At 33.8% G+C, this 26199-nt stretch overlaps 2 protein-coding genes across 2 annotated transcripts; one reads left to right on the plus strand and one right to left on the minus strand.

The window, feature by feature from the left end:
- On the minus strand, positions 1-25797 carry LOC126737136 (centrosomal protein of 162 kDa). The gene is made up of 6 exons (XM_050441880.1): positions 25148-25797; positions 22462-22985; positions 7972-8458; positions 7153-7871; positions 408-647; positions 1-350 (listed from the first exon to the last, which is right to left on the minus strand). The coding sequence occupies exons 1-6, from the start codon at positions 25644-25646 to the stop codon at positions 168-170; spliced, it is 2652 nt and encodes an 883-aa protein (XP_050297837.1). The 5' UTR covers positions 25647-25797; the 3' UTR covers positions 1-167.
- On the plus strand, positions 19135-22460 carry LOC126737137 (carboxypeptidase B-like). Its single transcript, XM_050441882.1, has 7 exons — positions 19135-19302; positions 19359-19600; positions 19785-19967; positions 20613-20798; positions 20852-21083; positions 21143-21432; positions 22074-22460. Exons 1-7 carry the CDS (start codon positions 19217-19219, stop codon positions 22268-22270), a joined length of 1416 nt encoding a protein of 471 aa, XP_050297839.1. The 5' UTR covers positions 19135-19216; the 3' UTR covers positions 22271-22460.
- Positions 25798-26199: the final 402 nt, after the last annotated feature.

Genomic DNA, 26199 nt, shown 5'->3' on the forward strand with positions numbered 1-26199 from the left:
TTCTCTAAAACACGTGCGTCGTACACACATTTATTAAAACATATAAAACTATAAATAATAATTAAAAAAAAAAACAAACTTTCTTTGGTATATAACAGGAGGAATATTTAAAATAAAGCTGACGGTTCTATTCTACGAACAAGAATTAACTCTCTACGACCTTTAGACTACTTAAGAGCCCTAACGGTAGCAAGCAACTGGTCCAGCTCGACTTTATACCCGATCAGTTGCTGTTGCCTTTCGGCACACTGCTCGCAACTGCGATTCATTACAGTTTTCTGCGCTAAACTTTGCACGATCGCCCTCAGTCGATACTCACGTTCCTCATAACGTTTTTCCAAGAACGTTATCTGAAAAACACCAAAAATATGATTTTTTTCACAAAATATTCCCTTCCTTAAACTCACCTTTTTACGTAAGGCGTCCACTTCAAGTCCATCTCCTGCTCCACCGTAATTGCTTATTAATCGGGTGTTTAGGTGATCCCTTTCCACACTGAGCACCGCGAGTTCTTCTTTGGCTTTGGTGAGTTGACTCTGGAGGGTGTTGATTGTTACTTGGTGGAGTTCTAATTGTTCTCGGAGTGGGGTCACGCTTGATACGTAGTTGCTTATTTCGCGTTCGTGGGCTTCTTGAAGGGCCGTTAACTAAATAAGTGATTTTTTTTGTATTGGGATACGACTTACAGACGTCTAAGTGGGTAAGATACTAGCAGAAAGTTTTGAAGATTTTTTTTTTAATAATATCTAGACTATTAGAACCCGGAAGGAATTTAAGAAAATGATTAAAAAATGGCTTTAACTATCAATTTTTTTAAATAAATTAAAAATAGTGTCCTTTCCATCAAGGGTATGTATTTTTCTTTCAGGTATTCGGAGTCATTTTTAGATTTTTCAGACAGTCCAGGCAGTTTTATACTTTATCCAGACGTTTGGGATCATTTTTATTTTTTTTCCAGACAGTTGAGATAATTTTTTATTTCTTCCAGATAGTTCACATAATTTCTTATTCCTTATCAATGCCTGAGAAGTGCTGGAAGAAAAGAAAAAATTACTTCTAATGCCTAAAACGATTTTTTACTTCGTTCGGGCATTTAGAATAATTTTTATTTTCTTCCAGGCAGTATTTCCGTGCAGGTTTCAACTGCCTAGAAGAAATACAACAATAACTCCAACTGCCTGGACAAAATATCAAACTGCGTCGAATTCCCTGGGAAAAATTGAAAATGACTTCTTAATGCCTGGAAGGAATCAAAATTTGTATATAAAAATAAAGCATTTCCCCAAAAATTTCAATCTTTTGTTCAATTTTCTTTTGCATTTTTTAAATAAATAAATAATTGTTTTTTGCTTAAAAAGCTTATCATAGAAAATAAGCTTTTTCTTTGCTTTTAACCATCCAAGCACTTTTTTTGCTTCGAAAGTAAGTGAGATATAGAAAAATGCTTAAAAAAAAGAAAATCAACCAGAGTTGTCATTTGGATTTTGAGGTTGTTTTTCAAGGTCGGTTCAAGGGCAGAGTAATTTTTTAAAATGGAATCTCTATTTTTTGTAGCGGATCGGAAAAGAGCGGGAAATTTTAATGTTTATAATTATATTTCAAACTTTGTTCTTATAACCTTGAGGTCAAATCCTCCAACTGCCTGGAAGAAATATAAAAATTATTCCAAATGCATGGACCACATTGAAAAAATAATTCTAATTACCAGGAAGAAATAAGAAATTGCTACAAGAACCCTGGAAGAAATCTCAATTTTTACACACCCTTTATCCCCAAAAATTTAACCCCTTTTGTTCTATTTTATTTGTGAATTTTTTAAAAAGCACTGAAATAGGGGTCCAATGAATTAAATTCCAGAATATTCATATAAATTTTAAAACGTCTACGATTATTGGTTTTTTCGTTATGGTCAATTTAGGGGCTTAAAAAATATTTCAATTATTTTCAAAAAAATTGTTATTTTCGAAATCTTTGTTACTTTTGGAACACGCTGAAATAGGTGTCCAATGAATTTAATTCGAGAATATTCAAAGAAAATTTCAAAGGACTACGATTATTGGTTTTTGAGTTATGGTCAATTTAGAAACTTGACATTTTTTTAAATAATTTTCAGAAAATATTTTTTTTTTCGAAATCTTTGTTAATTTTTGGAAAACGCTGACATAGGTGTCCAATGAATTTAATTCAATTTAGGTCGTCGTGCTTGTAATTTCGTAATTTTTTAAAAACTAATATGCCGGGGCAATTAAATTATACACACGAAGATTATTTAAATTTGTGTATTATCTATGGAGAATGTAACAAAGTTTTATTGAGAACATGCCAAATGTTTGCAGATAGATTCTCGGAAAAACAGAAACCATCATGTTACGCTGTTGGGATTTTGTTGAAACATAACTTCCACCCTTATTTAATATCTTTGGTTCAGCATCTTGGAGAAACAGATTTGCCCAAAAAAAATCAAGTTTTGTGAATTTACCTTCACAATGGTACAGGAAAATCCTTAGTTTTTGGATGACGTAATTTGGAGTGATAAGGTAAAATGTTCGAAAAATGGTATTTTTAACAGACATAATTCCCATGTTTGGAGTGATTCAAATCCTCATGCTGTGAAGTCACAAAATTATCAAGAAGTCTGGCAGTTTAATGTTTTTTGTGCCATTAGAAATGATTGGATCTGGATTGTCAATAACGGACGTATTTTGTGGCTTCCTCATTCTCCGGATTTAACTTAACATTACAAAATATTGTTTATTTAAATCCATTAACAACGCAGCAGGATTGCATGGAAAGGGTTAGACAAGCATTTGAAAGTTTATCTCCAGAGTCAATTAGAGCGGCAACCCATGATGAGCTAATTCGCAGATGTGAAAAATGATTAGAAGTTCAAGGAGAACATTTTGAACATTTGCTAAAATAACTTGTTACTTCGTTAAAATTTGTAAAATTTTCTATTATTCGCCTAACAGCACTACATGATGGTTTCTGTTTTTCTGGAAATCTATTTGCAAGTATTTGGCATGTTCTCGATAAAACTATGTTGCATTCTCCATAGATAATAAACAAATTTAAATAATCTTCGTGTGTACAATTTAATCGCCCCGGCATATTAGTTTTTAAAAAATTACGAAATTACAAGCAATACTGACATTTCTGTTACTAGCGGTTACTAACTAACTTTGTATAAAGTTAACCTTATTTTTAATTATCTTTATGAAAAAATAATAAAAATAGGGGGTTTCCATTTAAAAAAATTGACTTTTAATGTTTTTTTCATTTTCATTTTTAATGCTAGTTTTTGACCCCCCTGTATCTTTTTTTAGCCAAATATTAAAATAGTTTTTTAAAGTGGTCTTTCCTTTAAAATAAAACCAAAACAAACCAATAAATAAAGGCTACTAAAAGGGAGTAATCGGTAATTATGTTAGGGCTTATAAACATAATTTTTCACATGAAATGAAAAATGTCAAAAACGGTTACACTTAGGTATAGGACATAAAATATACCTAGAATTTCATGTGGAAGCCAAAAATGTAAAAATATACAGGGGGTTCCATTTAAAATAACGAAGTTGACACCTACTTCCGGTATAACCGGAAAAGTCAAAACTGTCAAAATATTTTAGTTGTGTGGCCCCCCCCCATTGACTGTGCCATGCTGCCAAATTTTCAAATTTTTTTGAAAAATTAGTTTCCGAGATATCGATCGCGTCTATTCGTCGTGAGACACCCTGTATAATATTTAATAAATTTAATTAACGAATCTTTATACAAATTTTCAAATGTCTACGAATATCGGTTTTTCAGTTGGTCAATTTACGGATTGAAAAAAATTATTTGTGAAAATTGTGTCATTTTTTTTTTATATGCTCGAATACGTGTCTACTGAATTTAATTGAAGAATTACTATACTAATTCTCAAATATCTACGATTATTAGTTTTTGAGTTATGGCCAATTTAGGGACTTAAAAAAATGGTAATAATTTTCAAAAAACATTTTTTCCTTTGATTTTGTTAGTTTTTTGGAAAACCCAAATATGTATTCAATGAAGTTAATTGAAGAATCTCTATAAACATTTGCTACAATTGTTAGTTTTTGAGTTGTGATTAATTAATAAATTTAAAAAAATAAATCAAAAAAATTATTTTTCCTTCAAAACTTTTGTTGTTTTGTTTGTTAATTTTTGACAAACGCTAAAAAGGTGTCTAATGCATTTAATTTATGGAATAAAAATATAAAATAAAATGAATAAAAAATTTTCAAAAAACAGTTTGTTTTTCAAAATTGTGTAATTTCTTTTAAACCGCTCAAATAGGTGTCGACGAATTTAACATCCTTTTAAAAAATGAATGAATGAATCATCGCTTTATTGTCAAAAAATTTTACAATTTGTAGACAAAGCTGACAACTAAAGTAAAACACAAAAATAAAATAAAGAAAAATATACAAACTTATACAAATCAATAATTGTATGTGGTCAAAAGTATGAATAAATAAACAAAACACTACATAGCTACTAGCTACATAAAACAGTACATACAAAAACAATAAATCAGTCTGTTTGTGTGAAGTTAAAATTACACGTAATATTAAAGATGTGATAGGGGAGGGCGTAAGAAGTAAATTGAACCCTAATATGTATTATGCAAAAGTTGATAGTTTTCGACATATTTAATTTTTTCTGTTTTTCTTCAAAATGTAGACCTTAGTGGTTTAAAAGGCAGTTTCCAGAAAATCCGCTGTATAATTTTTTAACTTTTTAAGCAAAATACATGCTCAACACAACAGTGTTACGTTTGTAATGGCAAAAGTCCCGCAAATAGTTGTAACCATAGGTAAATTCTCGATGCAAAGTGTAATTTTTTTTCCTTAAATAAAATACTACACTTTCTAGTGGATATTTTTTGAAAAAAAATTATGCTACATTCTTCAAAATTTACGTAAAACTTTCTTATTATCTAAGCTAACTCATAGGCTATAAATGCTACTAAAAATTTTAACAGAATTTTGTATTTTTATTATTAATAGTAAGAACGCACTTGAAAAATGCCAAATGGTATTTACTTCTATGGTATTTAAGTACTATAGCAACAATTGTTTTTTTAATTTTATTGTTAAAAACTTGATGTGTAGATAGTCTGACAGCAATAATTGTTGTGGAAAGTAGTTAAATTACGAGTTTCGCGTTTATTTTTCTCGTGTTTTCAAAGAAGGTATTCTATTGGTTTCTGCGCTATGGCCACGTTTACTAACGCTGAATATGCAGATATTATGTTTGTTTATGGGTTTTGCAATGGTAATGCCGCGGAGTCTCGCCGAGAATACCAACGTCGCTTTCCGAACCGCCGCATTCCAAATGTCCGTGTTTTCGCTTCGACCTAACTGGAAATAAATATCTATCCGTAAAACCAAGAAGAGGTGACGCTGGCGCTCCTCGCGTATATCGAGCAGAAAATGAGGAGGAAATATTAAGACATTTTGAAGACGATCCAACCACATCCAGTAATGCCGTAGCGCAGCAAACAGGATCATCGCAATGGAAAGTTTGGTCCACGATTCGGCAAATGGGAAGCCATCCTTACCATTATACGCCTGTCCAAGGATTGGAAGAAGGGGACCCGATAAGAAGGGTAGAATTCTGCAGATTTATGATAAATTCTGATGCAGACAATAGAACTTTTTTAACCGACATTTTGTGGACGGACGAGTCAAAGTTTAGTCATGAGGGCATTACAAATTTTCATAACCTTCATTTTTGGGCCGAAGAAAATCCCCGTTTAACAAGAGAAACCAGTTTTCAAAGAAAGTTTTCTGTAAATGTGTGGATGGGACTTATTGGCCGGGATGTAATAGGACCACATTTTTTCCCAGACCATTTAAACGGGGATATTTATGAAAATTTTTTACGACATGACCTACAAGATCTTTTTGACGATATTCCTCTCGCCGTTAGAGGACGAATGATATTTCAACATGACGGCTGTCCAGCTCATTTTCGGCGGTCAGTTCGGCAGTTCCTGGATGAACGTTTCCCAAATCGTTGGATTGGTAGGTCAGGTCCAATAGCTTGGCCAGCACGAAGCCCTGACTTAACCCCGCTTGATTATAGCATATGGGGTCAAATGAAAGCACTGGTTTATGCAACCCCAATAATTACCCGGGAAGATCTTATCCAAAGAATAACCAACGCTGCCCAGCAGATCAGGAATACCATAACAACTAGAACAACAAAGACTGAAATGAGAAGGCGCTGCCGAGCCTGTATTCGCAATAGAGGCTCTCATTTTGAACAAGATTTGTAAAGGTAAATACTGATAAATGCGTTACTTTACAATTTATAATAAAAATACAAAACCATGTCACCTAACTTTTAAGCATTTGTATCCTGTGAGCTAGCTTAGGTAATAAGGAAGTTTTAAGGAAATTTTGAAGAATGTAGCATAATTTTTTTCAAAAAATATCCACTAGAAAGTGTAGTATTTTATTTAAGAAAAAAAAATTACACTTTGCATCGAGAATTTACCTATGGTTACAACTATTTGCGAGACTTTTGCCATTACAAACGTAACACTATTGTGTTGAGCATGTATTTGCCTAAAAAGTTAAAAAAATATACAGCGGATTTTCTGGAAACTGCCTTTTAAACCACTAAGGTCTACATTTTGAAGAAAAACAGAAAAAATTAAATATGTCGAAAACTATCAACTTTTGCATAATACATATTAGGGTTCAATTTACTTCTTACCCCCTCCCCTATCACATCTCCAAAGGAATGTATCGAATTACCAGTAACCCTGTATAAGTAGTGACGGCAAAGTTAGGATATTAAATTTTTTAAAGAAATCCTGGCAACGAGCTCTATAATTAAGTCTAAGTGTATAGCGCAAAGCTCTCTTTTAAAGTCTGAAAATTTTGTCAAATTGAATGACACTACACACACCCCAAAAAGGAAAAATTTTCTCTCTCTACGATTGTTAGTTTTTGAGTTATGTTGAATTTAAAAATAGGTTTTTTTTTCCAAATATTGTGAAAACCGTTATGAATTTTTTCTATGAATAAATGATGTTTTTTCAGCTTGAAAACCTTAACAGGCAAAACACGCTTTTCTTTATTTTCGACCACCAATTTTACGAGCAAAAAAACACACTTACATCATCCAAACGTTTCTTCTTCAACCCTTGAAACTCGCTCTCCAACCGGGACAGCTGCTGCTTCAGTCTGTCCCTTTCGACCTTCAACTGTTGAAGCTCCTCCTCCTTCCTTATATCCTGTACACTATCAGCTCTACTCTGACTCGCCAATCTTTCAGGATAACTCCTAAAGTCCTTTCTGTCGCTTAAGTTCCTCAAACTCCCTTCCCTCTCCTTCTGCAGCCTCCTATTGGTCTTTCTCAGCTCGTCTATCTCCTTTTGCATTTTCTGAATCACTTTCTCTTTGTTGGTCAGGTCGGCTTGCAATCCCCTTATGGTGGCCATTAGGTGGGCATCCTCCTTATGTCCCTCCTTGTCTGACGCAGGCCGTTTCGCGGATACTAATGGTGGCCTTTGCTTTGGAACCACGTCAGTCTGGATTGCTATCGTGAACGTTTCCTTTTTCGCTATTTTTTCGTTAAAAAACGTTTGGGTGTACACGTCGTAGGTGTCGATCTTCTTTTTCAGTTGCTCCTTAAGGTCGTTCACGTGCAACTCGAGATCTTCTATGTGGCTCTCGTATTTGTTCTTCATTTGGCTGAATTTCTCTTGGATTTCCAGGAAGACTTTTGAGGATTGCGAGTCTCTGCTAGCCGCTTCTTGTTCCAGCGCCTTGATGCGGTCTTCGAGGAGTTTTCTCGCTGTCAGGTCGGTGGTGTCGCTAGTAGTTTGTTTGCTAACTAAAAAAAAATTAAGAAGTAATGGTCTGGAGGATATAAAGAACTAGATATGACTCCTAACTAGACAAGTTGAATTGTACCAATATTACTATACTATTACCAATTAGTCCTGACACAGAATCCGGATGTTTCCTAGCAATAATCCGTTCCATCTCCTTAATTTGTCTGTTCAAGTCTTGTATAGACTTGGAGTCTTTCTCGTTTTGTAGCTTCAGGCTCTTGCTTTGCAGTTTTTCGATTTCCAATAGTTTGTTTAGGTTCGCCTCGTTGTCCAGCAGTTTCGTCTTCGCTTGCTGTAAATTCAACAGCTCCGTCTTGTATTTGCTTAAGGTGGCGTCGAACTCCACCATTTTTCGTTCTAAATTCTTATTGGAGGCCAACAGGTCGTCGTAGGAGCCTTTTAGAAGTTGATGCGATTTGTTTACCGTGTCCAACTGGAGTTGCAGAGAAGTGTTGATCTCTTTGGAGTCTTTCAGTTCCTCGAGGGCCTTTTCCAGTTCCAAGTTGATTTCCGGAGAGGATAACGTTCTGGCTGTTAGCTCTGACTTTAGTCTTTGTATTAGGGCGTGGGTTGTTTCCAAGTCGCCCTAAAATGAACACAAAGTTATCAAATTTAATAGGAAGCGGATTAAAAATATTTAGTATTGACCATTGGTTATGCGGATGGTATCTCATATCATATATCAGGGATTGATTGGTGCACTTTGGGCTATCTATAAACCCGGGAGCAGTTGTACCATTTACCAGGAAAAGGGTGATGAACGTCCACAGTTTTTTTTATGAAAGGGTGAAATATCTGGATCTCGTCTTGGATAGAAAATTTATTTGATAGAAAGTTATTGGAAAACGCCACGAGGGACTTTTGGACCTTTTCTAACAGTTCCAATATCTTTTACCAAAAATGAAAAATTGCTGTTTGTGTAAATCTGCCAGGTATATAATCAGCGTTTCCTTTTTTAAAAATTGAATTGAATTAATGCAACTTTAAGTTGGTCTGGAAAAATACCATGTTTCAATGAATTGTTAATCAAATAGCATACAGCTAGTAGCCAGAATCGCTGATCTGACAATACTTGTGGAAATTTCGTCAATACAACTACTCGATTTATTTTTAATCTTTGACGACATTTCACACAGTTTCTTCGTTGATCTTTCTAAGGGGAATTGACTGATTGATCGCCTTGCTGTTGCAATTAAATTGGACACTTTTTAAGTATTTTAATAGATTAGGAACAATGGAAAGCAAATAGTTGTTGTAGTCCAAAACCATCCATTCCAAACACCTGCCTCCAAATGCCTGGAATAAAATTAAAGGTGACTTGAAATTAATTTGTTTACTTCGCCCAGGCATTTGGATGAATTTTTATTCCTTTTCAAGCAGTGGGGAGCATTTTTTATTTATTGCAGGCCCTAATTGCCTGATATATGGTGTGATTCAAGATTTCCGAAAAACAGTAAAAATCTTATCTATATTTGCAGATGATACCCCCTTTTAACATAAGCTCCAAAGACACCCGGGAGAAATGAAAAATTGCTCCAATGAAATTAAAGGTAATTTTTGATGGCTGAAAGAGCATTGTTTACTTCGTCCAGGCATTTGGATACATTTTATTGTCCTTTAAGGCAATTGAGGTTCAAACCTCGGGATCAAAAAGAGCTCCATATAATTGCATGGAAAACATAAAAAATCACATCATATAAAATGGTAAAAATCTGATTTATGTTTGTACATGGTCCACTTTAATGTAAACTCCAACGACACCTTGGAAACAATACAACATTGTTCCAAATGCCTGGAATAAAATGAAAGATGACTTGAAATCGGTCAATAATTTTTTTTCGTCCAGGCAGTTGAGGTCCAAAGTCCTGGAAGAAAATACAAAACTAGATCAACTCAATCGACTGGAAAAAATCATATGATATGCTTTCAGTTTTCGAAGAAATGAATAAAAACCTGCTTCATATTTACAGATGATACCACTTTAATGTAAGTTCCAAGCACTTGGAAAAAATAAAAAATTGCTCCAAATACCTGAATAAAGGTGACTTGATAAATGAATTTGTTCTTACTTCTCGTTCAAGCATTTGGATAAATTTTTATTTCTTTCCAGGCAGTTGAGGTAATTTTGTATTTGCAGATGATAGCACTTTAATGTAAGCTCCAAAGACACCTGGAAGAAATAATGGGTGACTTCTGATGCATGGAAGGGCATTTTTACTTCGTCCAGACCTTTGGATAAATTCAGTTTTTCTTTAAGGCAGTTAAGGTCTAAACCTCTGGATCATAAAAAGAGCTGCACCTATTTGCATGGTAAAAATCGAAAATTACTTGATATAAAATGGTAAAAATCTTATTTATATTTGTAGATGATACCACTTTAATGTAAGTTCCAAAAATTTGGAAGAAATGAAAAATTTCTCCAAATGCCTGAATAAAGGGAACTTGATAAATAAATTTGTTCTTACTTCTCGTTCAAGCATTTGGATAAATTTTTATTTCTTTCCATGCAGTTGAGGAAATTTTGTATTTTGCGGATGATAGCACTTTAATGTAAGCTCCAAAGACACCTGGAAGAAATAAGGGGTGACTTCTGATGCATGCAAGAGCATTTTTACTTCTTCCAGACCTTTGGATAAATTCAGTTTTTCTTTAAGGCAGTTAAGGTCTAAACCTCTGGATCAAAAAAAAGAGCTGCACCTAATTTCATGCAAAAAAATCAAAAATCACTTGATATAAAATGGTAAAAATCTGATTTATATTTGCAGATGATACCACTTTAATGTAAGTTCCAAGCACTTGGAAAAAATGAAAAATTGCTCCAAATGCCTGCATAAAGGTGACTTGATAAATGAATTTGTTCTTACTTCTCGTTCAAGCATTTGGATAAATTTTTATTTCTTTCCAGGCAGTTGAGGAAATTTTGTATTTGCAGATGATAGCAATTTAATACAAGCTCCAAAGACACCTGGAAGAAATAAAAAACTTACTCCAAATGCCTGGAAGAAATGAATGATTATTTAAAACAGTTGCTGTCCAAAGCTCTGGAAAAATGCAAAAATAGACCAAATACCTAAAAAAAATCATATGATATGCCTTCGGTTTTCCAACAAATTGATAAAAAATCGGATTTATATTTACAGATATCTGCTCCAAATGCCTGAAAATGCCTGAATAAAGTTAACTTGATAAATGAATTTCTTTTTACTTGATCCAAGTAGTTTATTTCTTTCCAGGCAGTTGAGGAAATTTTGTATTTGCAGATGATAGCCCTTTAATGTAAGCTACAAACACCTGGAAGATATGAAAAATTGCCCCAAACGCCTGGAAGAAATGAAAGATGATTTTTGATGTCTGAACAGGCATTTTCTACTTTAACGAGTTGAGGTAATTTTTTTATATCCTGCAAGGTTCAACAGCTTGAAATAAATAAAAAAATTGCACCTAATGCCTGAAAGAAAAACAAATCACACAATGTGGTTCAAAATTTCCAAAAATTTATATTTGCAGATGATATCACTTTAAGGTAACCTCCAACGACATCTGGAAGAAATTAAAAATTGCTCCAAATATCTGAAAGAAATTAACGGGGACTTCTGTTGCCTGAAATGACATTTTTTACCTCATCCAGACATTTGGATCCTGACCCCAATTGCCTGGACAAAATCTAAATTAAAATGGTGAAAACCTGATCTATATTATATTGGGCAGATGACACCACTTTAATTTAAGCTTATCGGAGAAATCAAATAGAAAATAGCTCGCTAACAGTTACAACATACTGCTACTAAAACCATTACAATAAATAATATAATTTTCTGCCATTGTTTTTTTACATAAGAATTACAGGCCTGCGATAAGGAATTTAATAAATCACATAATATTAATTCAAACGCATCATTTACTTTCATGAAGTCATAATAAACGGTATGAACAATGTATTGTTTATTAACCTTCAAATTTATTTGTTTCATATGAGTTAAGAAAATTTAAATTGCGTTTTATTTTCTTGTTTAATGTTTTCCCTTTCGCGGAGCATACAGAAGATTTGCATATAAAAGTGTCATAAATAGGTCAGTGAAATTGTTTTTTTTTTGTTTTTAAACCGCAAAATTCGAAAAATCGCATGGATGTTACACGAAAAACAAACGGAGACCGAAAGATTTATTAACTTTCTTTTTATTTAATATGCTAATCAAGGATTTATATCAGGCATACTCTTGCTTTAATTAATTTTTGGTTTAATTACGTATGGTCTTTTCGTCAGTTCAGTTCTTGGTCCGTCCTGTATAATTTTCAATTTATAAGATTCTGTTATACCATACAGTATATTTTCCTCGATATGACAAGCAGTACAGATATACCGGTGGAAATGACTACTATTAAACCCATTAGGCACCGTAAGATGGTAGAACGCGATAAAAACGGGCAAGAAACCAGGCGTTCTAATTTTTTTTTTCTTAAATCTCCTTACGTCCTCCCACATGCTGTTATCATAAGAATCGTCGATAATTTTATCTTCGCGGTACCGTTCGTTTAAACCAGGTCAGTTTGGGAGAAGAACGATGGATGAGATTTTGCACACTTACTTAACGGGTTATGCCATAGTATAGGCCTATAAAATTATTTTATATTGAACAGCAACAATGGACAATTATCGAGGATGTCACAACCTTGGATTTGCCCCACGTCTTAAGACGAAAACGCGCGAATATACCCGAAAATAAACCGATTAAGTGCTACTCATGTTTTAATATTTTGACCGTTAAGGGGTTGATGTTTTTGAAATAGAACGGGAATATTTTCCTTCGAGGGGTCTTTAAGAATGGATTTAAAGGTGGAAATGTGATTTTGGGTTAAGAATAAGGGTACTTGGGTACTTATTTTGAGAATATTAATCAATAAAGAGAGCCAATTTTATCAACTGAGGTCTAAGAGTAACCAAATTTAAAGGTTTTGACATACCTACAAGTTGCAACCTTATTTTTATTCATTATGGACATTTTAGGGCATAATTTGGGAACCACCTAAAATATTTTAATAATTTTTTCATATTAATAGAGAGGATTTCCCGAGGATGGATTTGAGGGTAAGAAATCAATCTTGGATAAAAGATAGTAACTTAATTTCACTATTCTTGAGAACATTTTCATGAGATATCCAAAACATTCTTAATAGGATTTGGGCCAAAGAAACGTATTTGTCAGAGGATTATTTGTTGATTCCAAAGAAACTTTTAAGACAAAAATTAAATTGATCTGAACACTAGAAGTGGATTTATGACCCAAGTTTCCTAAAACTCTTTCCTCTTAGACATGAATTCCAAAAACTTGGATAAAAAAAGTTCTGGTGCATGGATTTTTATCACTTTTCTAACAGAAGAGAAAGAACAATCCAAAAAAACTCTTACAACAAAAATGAAGCCGATCTCATTACCAGAAGTGAATTTATGACCCAAGTTACCTAAGACTGTCTTTCCCCTTAGACATGATTTCCAAAATCCTGAATAAAAAAGGTATTGACCCATAGATATTCATGATTTTTCCAATGAAAGATAAAGAACATTTCAAAGAAACTTTTAAAATAAAAATGAAATCGATCTCATTCCCAGAAATGAAGTAATGGCCGAAGTTACCGAAAACTGTCTTTCCGGTTGGACATGATTTCCAAAAACGAGAATAAAAAAAGTTCTGGTTTATGGATTTTCATGATTTTTTCAATAGCAAATTAAGAACATTCCAAAGAAACTTCTAAAATAAAAATTAAGTCGATCTGATTACCAGAAGTGAAGTTATGGCCCAAGTTACCTAAAACTATCTTTCCACTTGGACATGATTTCCAAAAACCTGGATAAAAAAGTTCTGGTTCGTGGATTTTCATGATTTTTTTAATAACAGATTAAGAACATCCCAAAGAAACTTTTAAAATAAAAATGAAGTCGGTCTCATTACCAGAAGTGAAGTTATGGCCCAAGTTACCTAAAACTGTCTTTCCACTTGGACATGATTTTGAAAAACGTGGATAAAAAAAGTTCTGGTGCATGGATTTTCATGATTTTTTCAATAACAAATTAAGAACATTCCAAAGAAACTTCAAAAATAAAAATGAAGTCGATCTCATTACCAGAAGTGAAGTTATGACTCAATTTACCTAAAACTGTCTTTCCACTTGGACATGATTTCCAAAAACCTGGTTAAAAAAGTTCTGGCGCATGGATTTTCATGACTTTTTCAATAACATATTAAGAACATTCCAAAGAAACTTTTAAAATAAAAATGAAGTCGATCTCATTACCAGAAGTGAAGTTATGACTCAATTTACCTGAAACTGTCTTTTCACTTGGACATGATTTCCAAAAACGTGGATAAAAAAAGTTATGGTGCATGGATTTTCATGATTTTTTCAATAACAAATTAAGAACATTCCAAAGAAACTTCTAAAATAAAAATGAAGTCGATCGCATTACCATAAGTGAAGTTATGGCCCAAGTTACCTAAAACTGTCTTTTCACTTGAACATGATTTCCAAAAACGTGGATAAAAAAAGTTCTGGTTCACGGATTTTCATGATTTTTTCAATAGCAGATTAAGAATAATCCAAAGAAAGTTTTAAAATAAAAATGAAGTCGATCTCATTACCAGAAGTGAAGTTATAACCCAATTTACCTAAGACTGTCTTTCCACTTGGACATGATTTCCAAAAACGTGGATAAAAAATGTTCTGGTTCATGGATTTTTATGATTTTCTCAATAACAGAATAAAAACATTCCAAAGAAACTTTTTAAATAAAAATGAAGTCGATCTCATTACTAGAAGTGAAGTTATGACCCAAGTTACCTAAAACTGTCTTTTCACTTGGACATGATTTCCAAAAACGTGGATAAAAAAAGTTCTGATTCATGGATTTTCATGATTTTTTCAATAACAGATTAAGAACATTCCAAAGAAACTTTTAAAGTAAAAATGAAGTCGATCTCATTGGCCGAAGTGAAGTTATGGCCCAAGTTACCTAAGACTGTCTTTTCACTTGGACATGATTTCCAAAAACGTGGATAAAAAAAGTTCTGATTCATGGATTTTCATGATTTTTTCAATAACAGATTAAGAACATTCCAAAGAAACTTTTAAAGTAAAAATGAAGTCGATCTCATTGGCCGAAGTGAAGTTATGGCCCAAGTTACCTAAGACTGTCTTTTCACTTGGACATGATTTCCAAAAACGTGGATAAAAAAAGTTCTGGTGCGTGGATTTTCATGACTTTTTCAATAACATATTAAGAACATTCCAAAGAAACTTTTAAAATAAAAATGAAGTGAAGTTACGGCCCAAGTTCCCTAAAACTGTCTTTCTACTTGGACATGATTTCCAAAAACCTGGATAAAAAAAGTTCTGGTTCATGGATTTTTATGATTTTTTCAATAGCAGATTAAGAACATTCCAAAGAAACTTTTAAAACAAAAATTAAGTCGACCTCATTACCAGAAGTGAAGTTATGGCCCAAGTTACCTAAGACTGTCTTTCCACTTGGACATGATTTTGAAAAACGTGGATAAAGAAAGTTCTGGTGCGTGGATTTTCATGACTTTTTTAACAGCAGATTAAGAACATTCTAAAGAAACTTTTAAAATAAAAATGAAGTCAATCTCATTGGCCAAAGTGAAGTTATGGCCCAAGTTACCTAAAAGTGTCTTTCCACTTGGACATGATTTTGAAAAACGTGGATAAAAAAATGTCTGGTGCGTGGATTTTCATGACTTTTTCAATAACATATTAAGAACATTCCAAAGAAACTTATAAAATAAAAATGAAGTCGATCGCATTACCAGAAGTGAAGTTATGGCCCAAGTTACCTAAAACTGTCTTTTCACTTGGACATGATTTCCAAAAACGTGGATAAAAAAAGTTCTGGTTCATGGATTTTCATGATTTTTTTCAATAACAGGTTAAGAACATTCCAAAGAAACTTGTAAAATAAAAATGAAGTCGATCTCATTACTAGAAGTGAAGTTATGACCCAAGTTACCTAAAACTGTCTTTTCACTTGGACATGTTTTCCAAAAACTTGGATGAAAAAAATTCTGGTGCATGGATTTTCATGATTTTTTCAATAACAAATTAAGAACATTCCAAAGAAACTTTTAAAATAAAAATAAAGTCGATCTCATTGGCCGAAGTGAAGTTATGGCCCAAGTTACCTAAAAGTGTCTTTCCACTTGGACATGATTTTGAAAAAAGTGGATAAAAAAATTTCTGGTGCGTGGATTTTCATGACTTTTTCAATAACATATTAAGAACATTCCAAAGAAACTTTTAAAATAAAAATGAAATCGATCTCATTACCAGAAGTGAAGTTACGGCCCAAGTTCCCTAAAACTGTCTTTCCACTTGGACATGATTTCCAAAAACCTGGATAAAAAAGTTCTGGTTCATGGATTTTTATGATTTTTTCAATAGCAGATTAAGAATATTCCAAAGAAACTTTTAAAATAAAAATGAAGTCGATCTCATTACCAGAAGTGAAGTTACGGCCCAAGTTATCTAAAACTGTCTCTCCACTTGGACATGATTTCCAAAAACGTGGATAAAAAAGTTCTGGCGCATGGATTTTCATGACTTTTTCAATAACATATTAGAAACATTCCATAGAAACTTATAAAATAAAAATGAAGTCGATCGCATTACCAGAAGTGAAGTTATGGCCCCAGTTACTTAAAACTGTCTTTTCACTTGGACATGATTTCCAAAAACGTGGATAAAAAAAGTTCTGGTTCATGGATTTTCATGATTTTTTTCAATAACAGGTTAAGAACATTCCAAAGAAACTTTTAAAATAAAAATGAAGTCGATCTCATTACTAGAAGTGAAGTTATGACCCAAGTTACCTAAAACTGTTTTCCAAAAACTTGGATGAAAAAAATTCTGGTGCATGAAATTTCATGATTTTTTCAATAACAAATTAAGAACATTCCAAAGAAACTTCTAAAATAAAAATGAATTCGATCTCAATACCAGAAGTGAACTTATGGCCCAAGTCACCTAAAACCTGTCTTTCCACTTGGACATGATTTTGAGAAACGTGGATAAAAAAATTTCTGGTTTATGGATTTTCATGATTTTTTCAATAACAGATTAAGAACATTCCAAAGAAACTTTTAAAATAAAAATGAAGTCGATCTCTTTACCAGAAGTAAAGTTATGACCCAATTTACCTAAAACTGTCTTTCTACTTGGACATGAGATTTCATGATTTCCAAAATCGTGAATAAAAAAAGTTTTGATCCATATATTCTCATAATTTGTACAATGAGAGCAAAAGAATATTCCAAAGAATCTTTTAAAATAAAATACAAGCCGATCTGAGCACTAGAAGTGAAGTTATGACCCAAGTTACCTAAGACTCTCTTTCCACTTGGACATGATTTCCAAAAACCTGGATAAAAAAAGTTCTGGAGCATGGAGTTTTATGATTTTTTCAATGAAAGATAAAGAATGTTGCAAAAAAACTTTTAAAACAAAAATAAAGTCGATTTGACCAGCAGAAGTGAAGTTATGACCCAAGTTACCTAAGACCGTCTTTCCTCTTAGACATGATTTTGAAAAACGTGGATAAAAAAAGTTCTGGTGCACGGATTTTCATGATTTTTTCTATAACAGGTTAAGAACATTCCAGAGAAACTTTTAAAATAAAAATGAAGTCGATCGCATTACCATAAGTGAAGTTATGGCCCAAGTTACCTAAAACTGTCTTTTCACTTGGACATGATTTCCAAAAACGTGAATAAAAAAAGTTCTGGTTCATGGATTTTCATGATTTTTTTCAATAACAGGTTAAGAACATTCCAAAGAACCTTTTAAAATAAAAATGAAGTCGATCTCATTGGCCGAAGTGAAGTTATGGCCCAAGTTACCTAAAAGTGTCTTTCCACTTGTACATGATTTTGAAAAACGTGGATAAAAAAAGTTCTGGTGCGTGGATTTTCATGATTTTTTCAATAACAGATTAAGAACATTCCAAAGAAAGTTTTAAAATAAAAATGAAGTCGATCGCATTACCATAAGTGAAGTTATGGCCCAAGTTACCTAAAACTGTCTTTTCACTTGGACATGATTTCCAAAAACGTGAATAAAAAAAGTTCTGGTTCATGGATTTTCATGATTTTTTTCACTAACAGGTTAAGAACATTCCAAAGAACCTTTTAAAATAAAAATCAAGTCGATCTCATTGGCCGAAGTGAAGTTATGGCCCAAGTTACCTAAAACTGTCTTTTCACTTATACATGATTTCCAAAAACGTGAATAAAAAAAGTTCTGGTTCATGGATTTTCATGATTTTTTCAATAGCAGATTAAGAACATTCCAAAGAAACTTTTAAAATAAAAATGAAGTCGATCTCATTACCAGAAGTGAAGTTATGACCCAATTTACCTAAGACTGTCTTTCCACTTGGTCATGATTTCCAAAAACGTGGATAAAAAAAGTTCTGGTGCATGGATTTTCATGACTTTTTCTATGAAAGATAAAGAACTTTCCCAAGAAGCTTATAATACAAAAATTAAGTCGATCTGACCACCAGAAGTAAAGTTACGATCCAAGTTACCTTAGACTGACTTTCCTCTTAAACATGATTTCCAAAACCCTGAATAAAAAAAGTTCTGATGCGTGCATTTTCATGATTTTTTCAATGAAAGATAAAGAATACTTCAAAGAATTTTTCTAAACAAAAATGAAGTCGATCCGACTATCAGACGTGAAGTTCTACCATAAGTTACTTAAGACTCCCTTTCTTCTTAGACATGATTTCTAGAATCGTGGATAAAAAAAGATTGTTCATCCATATATTTTCATAATTTGCCCAATGACAGTAAAAGAATATTCCAAAGAATCTTTAAAAAAAAAAGCAAGTCGATTTGAGCACCAGAAGTGACCTGACGTTGACGTTTTTTGCACCTCGACAACTTTCTGAGTTAGAGGCAATTTTGTCAAACAAGAACCAAGATCCACCAAATTCGAAGTTTTTAAATTATATATTGCAACCAGGTACTTTATTCATTCATTGGGGGACATTTTTAGGCATAACTTAGGAATCTAAGCTCTTAAATTCTAGTGTAAAAACGATCAAGGTCTTAATAAACACCGTTTCACCCACACAAACACACGTCCAAAGGCAAAAAAACAAAAACAAAATAAAAAAGCATCTCGAAAAAGAGATTCACCGAAGTACCCGGTTGACTTTTACTATAGGTACCGCTACTCGGATGGACGCGATCGGGGTCAAACTGGTACCCAGGCCCGCTATAAAACCAATGGGTTGACGGGTTCGCGGGTTATTCGCTAAGCGTTGGCGGTCATGGCCAAACTGTTCACTTTTTTGCTGGTTCTCGCGGTGGCTGGATGGACCTGCGAGGCCAGAATTTTAAAGAGGGACATCCAAAGGTAAGTCAGCTTAGTAAATAGTGACCTCAAATTATTGAAACCATTATTCTTTACAGGGATATCCCGGAGGTGCCCCTAAAACCTGAACCGGTGGAACCGAAAATTGAAGATGTTTTACACGAAGAATCTCTTAAACCCACTGAAGGGGATAATTCCAATTTGAAATCGAGTGATGATAATGAGGATGATTTTGAACAGCCAGAAGGGAGGGTACTGTACAGCGGTAGTCAACTGTGGAAAACCGTTGTGGATAGTGAGGAAAAAGTGAGGGTGCTGGCCAAACTAAGAGACGAAGAAGGTAATAATTTATTTTAGCAAGCAACTTTCTCTAATATATGTATATAAATCTTAGCGTACATATAAATCGTCAACTTAGACATGTCAAGAGAAATTCAATTTGCTATCGTGCATATAAAAGTACGCTTTCACTTTACGATAAAAATTATCATAAGCAGGAAATTACTCTAATTTACTTTCTTTAGATATCAGCATGTGGGGTGGAAACGTTTCGGCTATTGACATACTGGTAAAACCGAATGCGGTGGATAAAGTGAGAAATATCCTGAGCCAAGAGCGTATTAACTATGATGTTGCTATTGATGACCTACAGAAGGCTATTGACGAGGAAAACCCACCACCAGAGAAGGAGGAAGAAAATAGAAATGGTAAGAGTTGCATCAAATGTTTGCTTTTTTGTCACCCCTGATAGCACAGATCGTTCAGGGAACCTACCCGGAAAGTTTTATTTAGATTTGAATTTGGGAGGGTTAAGGATATATGATAAATTCCACTGTTCTTGCGAATATTTCCAGGAAATTATTGGAATTGGAAGGGTTTTAGTCATATAAAAAGAATTTCTTATGAGGCAATTTTGTTAACCAAGTCCAGGAGTCTTAAGGCCAACTACAATTTGACTTAGATCATTCTCTGAATGTTCACATATATTATGTGCTATTAGGGTCCCTCCAACAAATAATATGTGGATCCAAAACGACATTTTTCTCCAACATTTTTAGCAAAAAAATTGAAATTTAAGCACTTTTGGCTAAGAAGAAGTTATGTTGCCTCCGTGACAGGAAATACATGGCCTACATCTTCTAAATGGGGTCTGTACAGTTAAAAAAAACACCTAAATGGCATGTTGGCATTCAAAAGTTTGTACTGCATATAGTTTTTTGTGATAACCGACCTGTATATCTTTATAAAGCCAGTCAATAATCACCCTCTTATATCCATTATGTAAATAAAACCCTTTCCGTTGTACCTTAAGCAAAAACCAATTATTTAATCAACTATTTGTACAATCTTAGGACACCCATTAACGTGGCAATCATACCACAGAGTAAACGATCATCATAGCTACTTGGACTTCTTGGCAGACCAATATCCGGACTTAGTCAAGTTGCAAACAATCGGCAGTTCCGTCAATGGGAGACCCATTAAAGTGATCAAAATCTCTAACGGACGTGCTGGCAATAAAGCCATATGGGTGGACGGTAAGATATATCAACTTTATGAAAGACTGTCCTAATTAAAGGTTCTATAATAGGTGGTATCCATGCTCGAGAATGGATCACTCCAGCCACCGTTACATACATCATCAATCAATTCGTCACCAACTGGGAAGCTGAACCTAAATACGTACAAAACATCGATTGGTACTTTGCCCCCATGCTAAATCCCGATGGGTACGAATACACCCATATGACCGACCGGTTATGGAGGAAGAACAGGAGAGGCTCAGGCAGATGTGCCGGTATCGACTTAAATAGAAACTTTGGGTAATAAAGGTGTAACAAAACACCTTAGCAAGGATAATTGTTATTTATTTTTACTCTAGGTACCGTTGGGGTGGCTCGGGATCATCAAAGAACCCCTGCGCGGAAACGTATGGAGGCTCAGGACCCTTTTCAGAGCCAGAAACTGCTGCGGTACAACGATTTATTAGTGGGGCGAACGCAAAATGGAGAGCCTACGTGTCATTCCACTCTTATGGGCAATATATTTTGTATCCCTGGGGTTATAACAGGGTAGTGCCTCCGGACTATAGAGATTTGGAAATGGTGGGTCAGAAGGCCGCCCAGGCTATTAGGAACGTTGGGGGCCCATCGTATACTGTTGGACCAGCTGGTAAGAATTTTGTTTTTTTTTTTTTTTAATTTTCATTATTCACGAAATAATTGAAATATGCTTAAAAGGGTGTTGGGTAAAGAAAGAGAATTTCTTGCCTAATATTTTAATATCAGGATGTTTTTTGTAACTCAAAAACTGTCTGAGTTAGAGGTGATTTTGTCAAGCAAGGTCCCAAAAGGAGCCCCATATCAAAGGAGCCACTTAGGAATGAATTAAAATGTTGTCACATCTTTATTTTTATATTAATACAGAGGCATTCATGTGCAACAATTTGACGGTAAAAACATGATTCTGGATTAAAAATTTGGGCAGTAAGGGCATTTTTCTGTGCACATTTTCAAATTCAAAACATTTCTTGCTATATTTATTAAATAAAAATAACTTATTATAATTGATATATGGACAAAACAGGATTTTTTCGCGACTATGTAACCGATAGCAATAGATCCATATAAATGTAAGATCTATTGTGAAAAAACTCGAAAAACTTGAAATTAATTGACAAAAACAAATAATTAAAAAACTAAAAAAAAGAACCAAGAAAGCCAGGAAACATGCACGAATTCAGTACTATAAATAGCTACGTTTAAAACAGATCTATTAGATCCATGGATAAAATAATGCAATCTCTCCTCTAGGAAACACTTTGTACCCGGCCGCAGGAGGTTCGGATGATTGGGCAAAGGGCACCATGAAAATGAAATACGCCTACACCATAGAACTGCGAGATAATGGTAGATACGGTTTCGTTTTACCAGCGAGTTACATCCTACCCACAGCTAAAGAAGGGTTGGCCGCTGTACGGGTAATCGCAGAAGCCGCTAGCAAAGCTTAGAAGTCGTAGGTATCAACTTTAGGTAGCTGTGATATTAGCCCTTATGCTGTTTTCAGAATTACATAAAATAATTAAGGCATAAAGTGTGGATTAAGATGAAATTTACTAATAGTTGTTCGCAATAGGCCTGAATAAGTTATTTATTACATGTATTTATTGTATCTAAAAAAAAATAGATAAATGTTACTTACCCTTAGGGTTTTAATGTCACTCCTCAATCCTTCATTATCCTCCTCCAGTGTTTTAATTAATTTATTTCTAATCTCAACCTCTTGCCGCAATTCGCTCACTTTCTGATCATCCACTATTAAATTTCCCTGCTCATAACCAAGCGGTTTTTCTGTGGGTGCAATAATATCTATTCTGGCTTCAGTTAGTTTTACCTTAGGGGTTTCTAAGGGACTAGGGGCCTTCACTGGACTAGTATTGGTACTTAAAAACGGACTTCCGGGACTTTGAGGTTTTGAGGAGTCACTTTTAGGACTAGGGCCCCTCGGAGTGGCATTTATCGAGGCCATAGGTGAAGTGACGGGAAGTTTGAACGAGCTTTTGATCAAACTGAGTGATTTTGATGTTTTGGACAGGGTGTTGGCCAGTTTGTTTTGCTGCTCGGTGATACCTAAAGAGGATGTGGACGATTTGCTGCTGCTCTTCTCATTATTCTCCATCGCGTCGTAGAGTTTGTCTAGTTGGGCTGAACTTTTGTGAGATTTTTCTGGAAAAATATGTTTGTTTTTATGAAAGGGTCACAGTTTGTTCAGGGAATATACTATTTAAGTTAAAGGAAGTAATGTAATTGAGAAGATAAGAATTCTTTTCCCATAACTCAGAGCCTTTTTGATTTAGAGGAGAACTTTGTCAATGAAGGTCCAAGAATCTTAAAATTTGTAATAATTAGCGAACGTTCTTGACCCAACTTAATAGCCAATAAAAATATTTGTATACTTTTACTACCTTAATATAGAGAAGATCCTGAAAATTAATTTGATGGTATTAAAATGCTATTCCAGATTAAACATTTGTTTGGTTAGCTTTCTTGAATAATGAAATTATTCGCAAAAGGGTGAACATAGATACAGAGACATAGGTAATAACAAGTTTTTTTTAAATTGTTGTACCATCACTTAAGGAACCTAATTAGATAGATAACATAATTTATTGTTCAAGAACTACAACATACATAATTCTTATTAATAAAGCTCGAAAAACATACCTACAATATTAAGTTCTATAAGATATACAATAAAACAATCAAATTTTATAGAACTCACAAGGATAGCAACATTTAATGATGACAAAAATATTTTACTGGTACAATTGTTGGTCAAATTACTGAATCTTAAAAGCCTAAATGTAATAAAATTTCCTCTGGCTGTTATGCTCTTGATGTCATTGTAAATAATTTAAACAGCTTAGTGGCTAGAGCTTCATATTTTTCTTTAGTTGAATCCCATCTTCATTATGGTATTTATGTTGCAAAAGGGGGCTATTAGATGTTGTTTTAGGGTCGGTCTTCGAGAGACTTGTTATCCCTTATTTGAAAGAAAATATTCAATCATCTACCCTTATCCATATGTCAAAGTAACAACAGATTGGAATTTAGGCGCTCTACCAAAGCTTTTTTATTAAAAAAAGGGCTACTATAGCCTCACAGAATATTTTTCTGAAGTATTTTAATACAAATTAATCAATAGGTTTGCAATTCACATCTTTCAAATTTTCATTTATTATTTTTTTAGTACAACACTATAATTTTATTGTTTTATGGAACTAAAATTTTTTATTATGTATATTTTATGACCCTTCACTCTGGTGATTTTTTTTTTATGACTGGCTATTTTTAGCATGATTTTTTGTTGTATATACTAACTGGCACCATTTTTGTAAGACCTTTATTTTATTTTTTTAAAGTTATAACTGTACTTCTCAAGTTTTGTTAACAACAATGCATATTTTGTTTTGACATTAAAGCATATTTTGAATTTTAAACTGTATTATTCTAACAATAAGTTTTTGGGTCTGGTAATTGACAAGGAACTTAAGTTTGAAGACCATATACGGAGTCTCAGCAATAGGGTTTCTGCGGGTTGTTTTGCTGTTAGGGTGGCCTGTCGGGAGCTTGGCATGGGGATTGGGAGAGCCGTGTACTTTTCCCTGATTGAGTCCCATCTCAGGTATGGTGTCTACTTTTGGGGTAGTGCAAGCAACTATCTTCTACAGATGTTGTTTGTTCTACAGAAATGTGCTATCAGCGAGGGCATTCTTACAATCTACTGCCTATACATACAGAAGGTGGCATGCCTTATTTTCTCCCATCAATACAGGTTTGTCCTACAGAATCCACGATATGTCACCCGCCAGCGGAATAATTTGCGGCTTCCCATTCCAACATCTGCCTTGGTAAAGAGATCAATTTTTTATGAAGGTATAAAAATCTTTAACCAATTACCAGAGGACATTAGAGGGGCAAAATCTCTCATCAAATTTAAGTTTCTCTTGAGGAGATTTCTGGGTGGTCGAGCTTATTACTCTGTGGCTGAATATTTCAACGACAATCAGATTTTAATTAATTAAGGGAGACCTAGCTCTTTTCCTAACCTGTTTGTTTTAAATATTTTTCTTTTTTTTTATCCCTAAATGTTGAACTGTACTTAGTTAAGAAAAGTTAGATATAGTTGATTTTATTAATTCAAAAAAAAAAAAAAAAAAAAAAATGTAAATTTTAACTGTTTAACTTTGTTTCGTCATTGTAACTTGTATTTTTAAATATAATTTTAACCTTGTAACTCTGTCTCTTTAGGATTAGGTGAAGCTTTGTTTATAACAATATTTTGTTCAAACAATAAAGCATATTTGAATTTGAAATTTGAATATTACCTGACTCAGTTTTACTATCGGTAGAAAAATCATCACTATAATCAGAATTATAATCTTTAAGTTCCTCTTTATCTCCGGGGTCCATTGGTAAAGGACTAACACTCTTAGGAGTCGGTGTAGAAATATTTGAATTGCTACTAAGTAAATCCGAAATGTTTTGTGAGGTTTTGGACCTCTGGCTGAGCTGCTCGAAACTTTTAGAGCTTTCCATGTAAACTTTCTCAGTTTCTTTCATTATGTCTTCAATACTTCTTTCCCCCACACTTTTCTCGAAGGGGCCTAAAGGGCTTTGCGCTGCCACCCTACTAATTTCCTCCAAAATACTGTCCACATCTACTTCATAGTCCCCAGGATCCTTCTCGTCTTGCAATAAATCCGTTAAACTAGTGATGGAATTAGCACTTTTTAAATCCAGTTTTGGGACCTGATGGGTCTCCGGGGGTGTTTCTTTGGGGGTTGATTTCATCCACCAGAATGCGGCGGGTTTTTTCGTTTCCATTGCGGTATCGATTAGCCGCGGCGAGAAGTGTAACACGTTTATGGCTGTTTTAGGCGTTTAATTAAAATTATTGAATAAACAAGATGCACCCGCGGCACGATCAATCAATCAAAACCAAAACATCATTTTGGCATTTTTTTTTTTTTGGTTTGTTTTTGTTTACAATTTTGACAGTTTGGTGTATCTAGGCAACCCGCTTCACAAGTTTTAAGGAATTTTTTGTATAAAGTAGATCCAATAAAGAAAATGTTCAATATGTATATTATTTATATTATAATTAATATTTATTAGGTATATACATAAATAAATGACTTTAACACGCGTAAGGCAGAATATAACCTATAAACGGTTCACGTTTCTCATTTGGAAGGTTGGCTTGGCAACACTGTCTAAAAGGCCAACTGGAATGTGTGAACGCTAGCGTCCAATCGATATTCAGCAACCAGGTCGAGAACGCATCATATGTCGGTTGCCGGCAAGTTATTAATAGTCCGCGCCCGTTTTATTTAATCAATATAATGCCACAGAATAGTAAAGTAGCAACTCTTAAAAA

This window comes from Anthonomus grandis, chromosome 6 (assembly GCF_022605725.1).
Source record: "Anthonomus grandis grandis chromosome 6, icAntGran1.3, whole genome shotgun sequence".
NCBI lineage: Eukaryota > Metazoa > Arthropoda > Insecta > Coleoptera > Curculionidae > Anthonomus > Anthonomus grandis.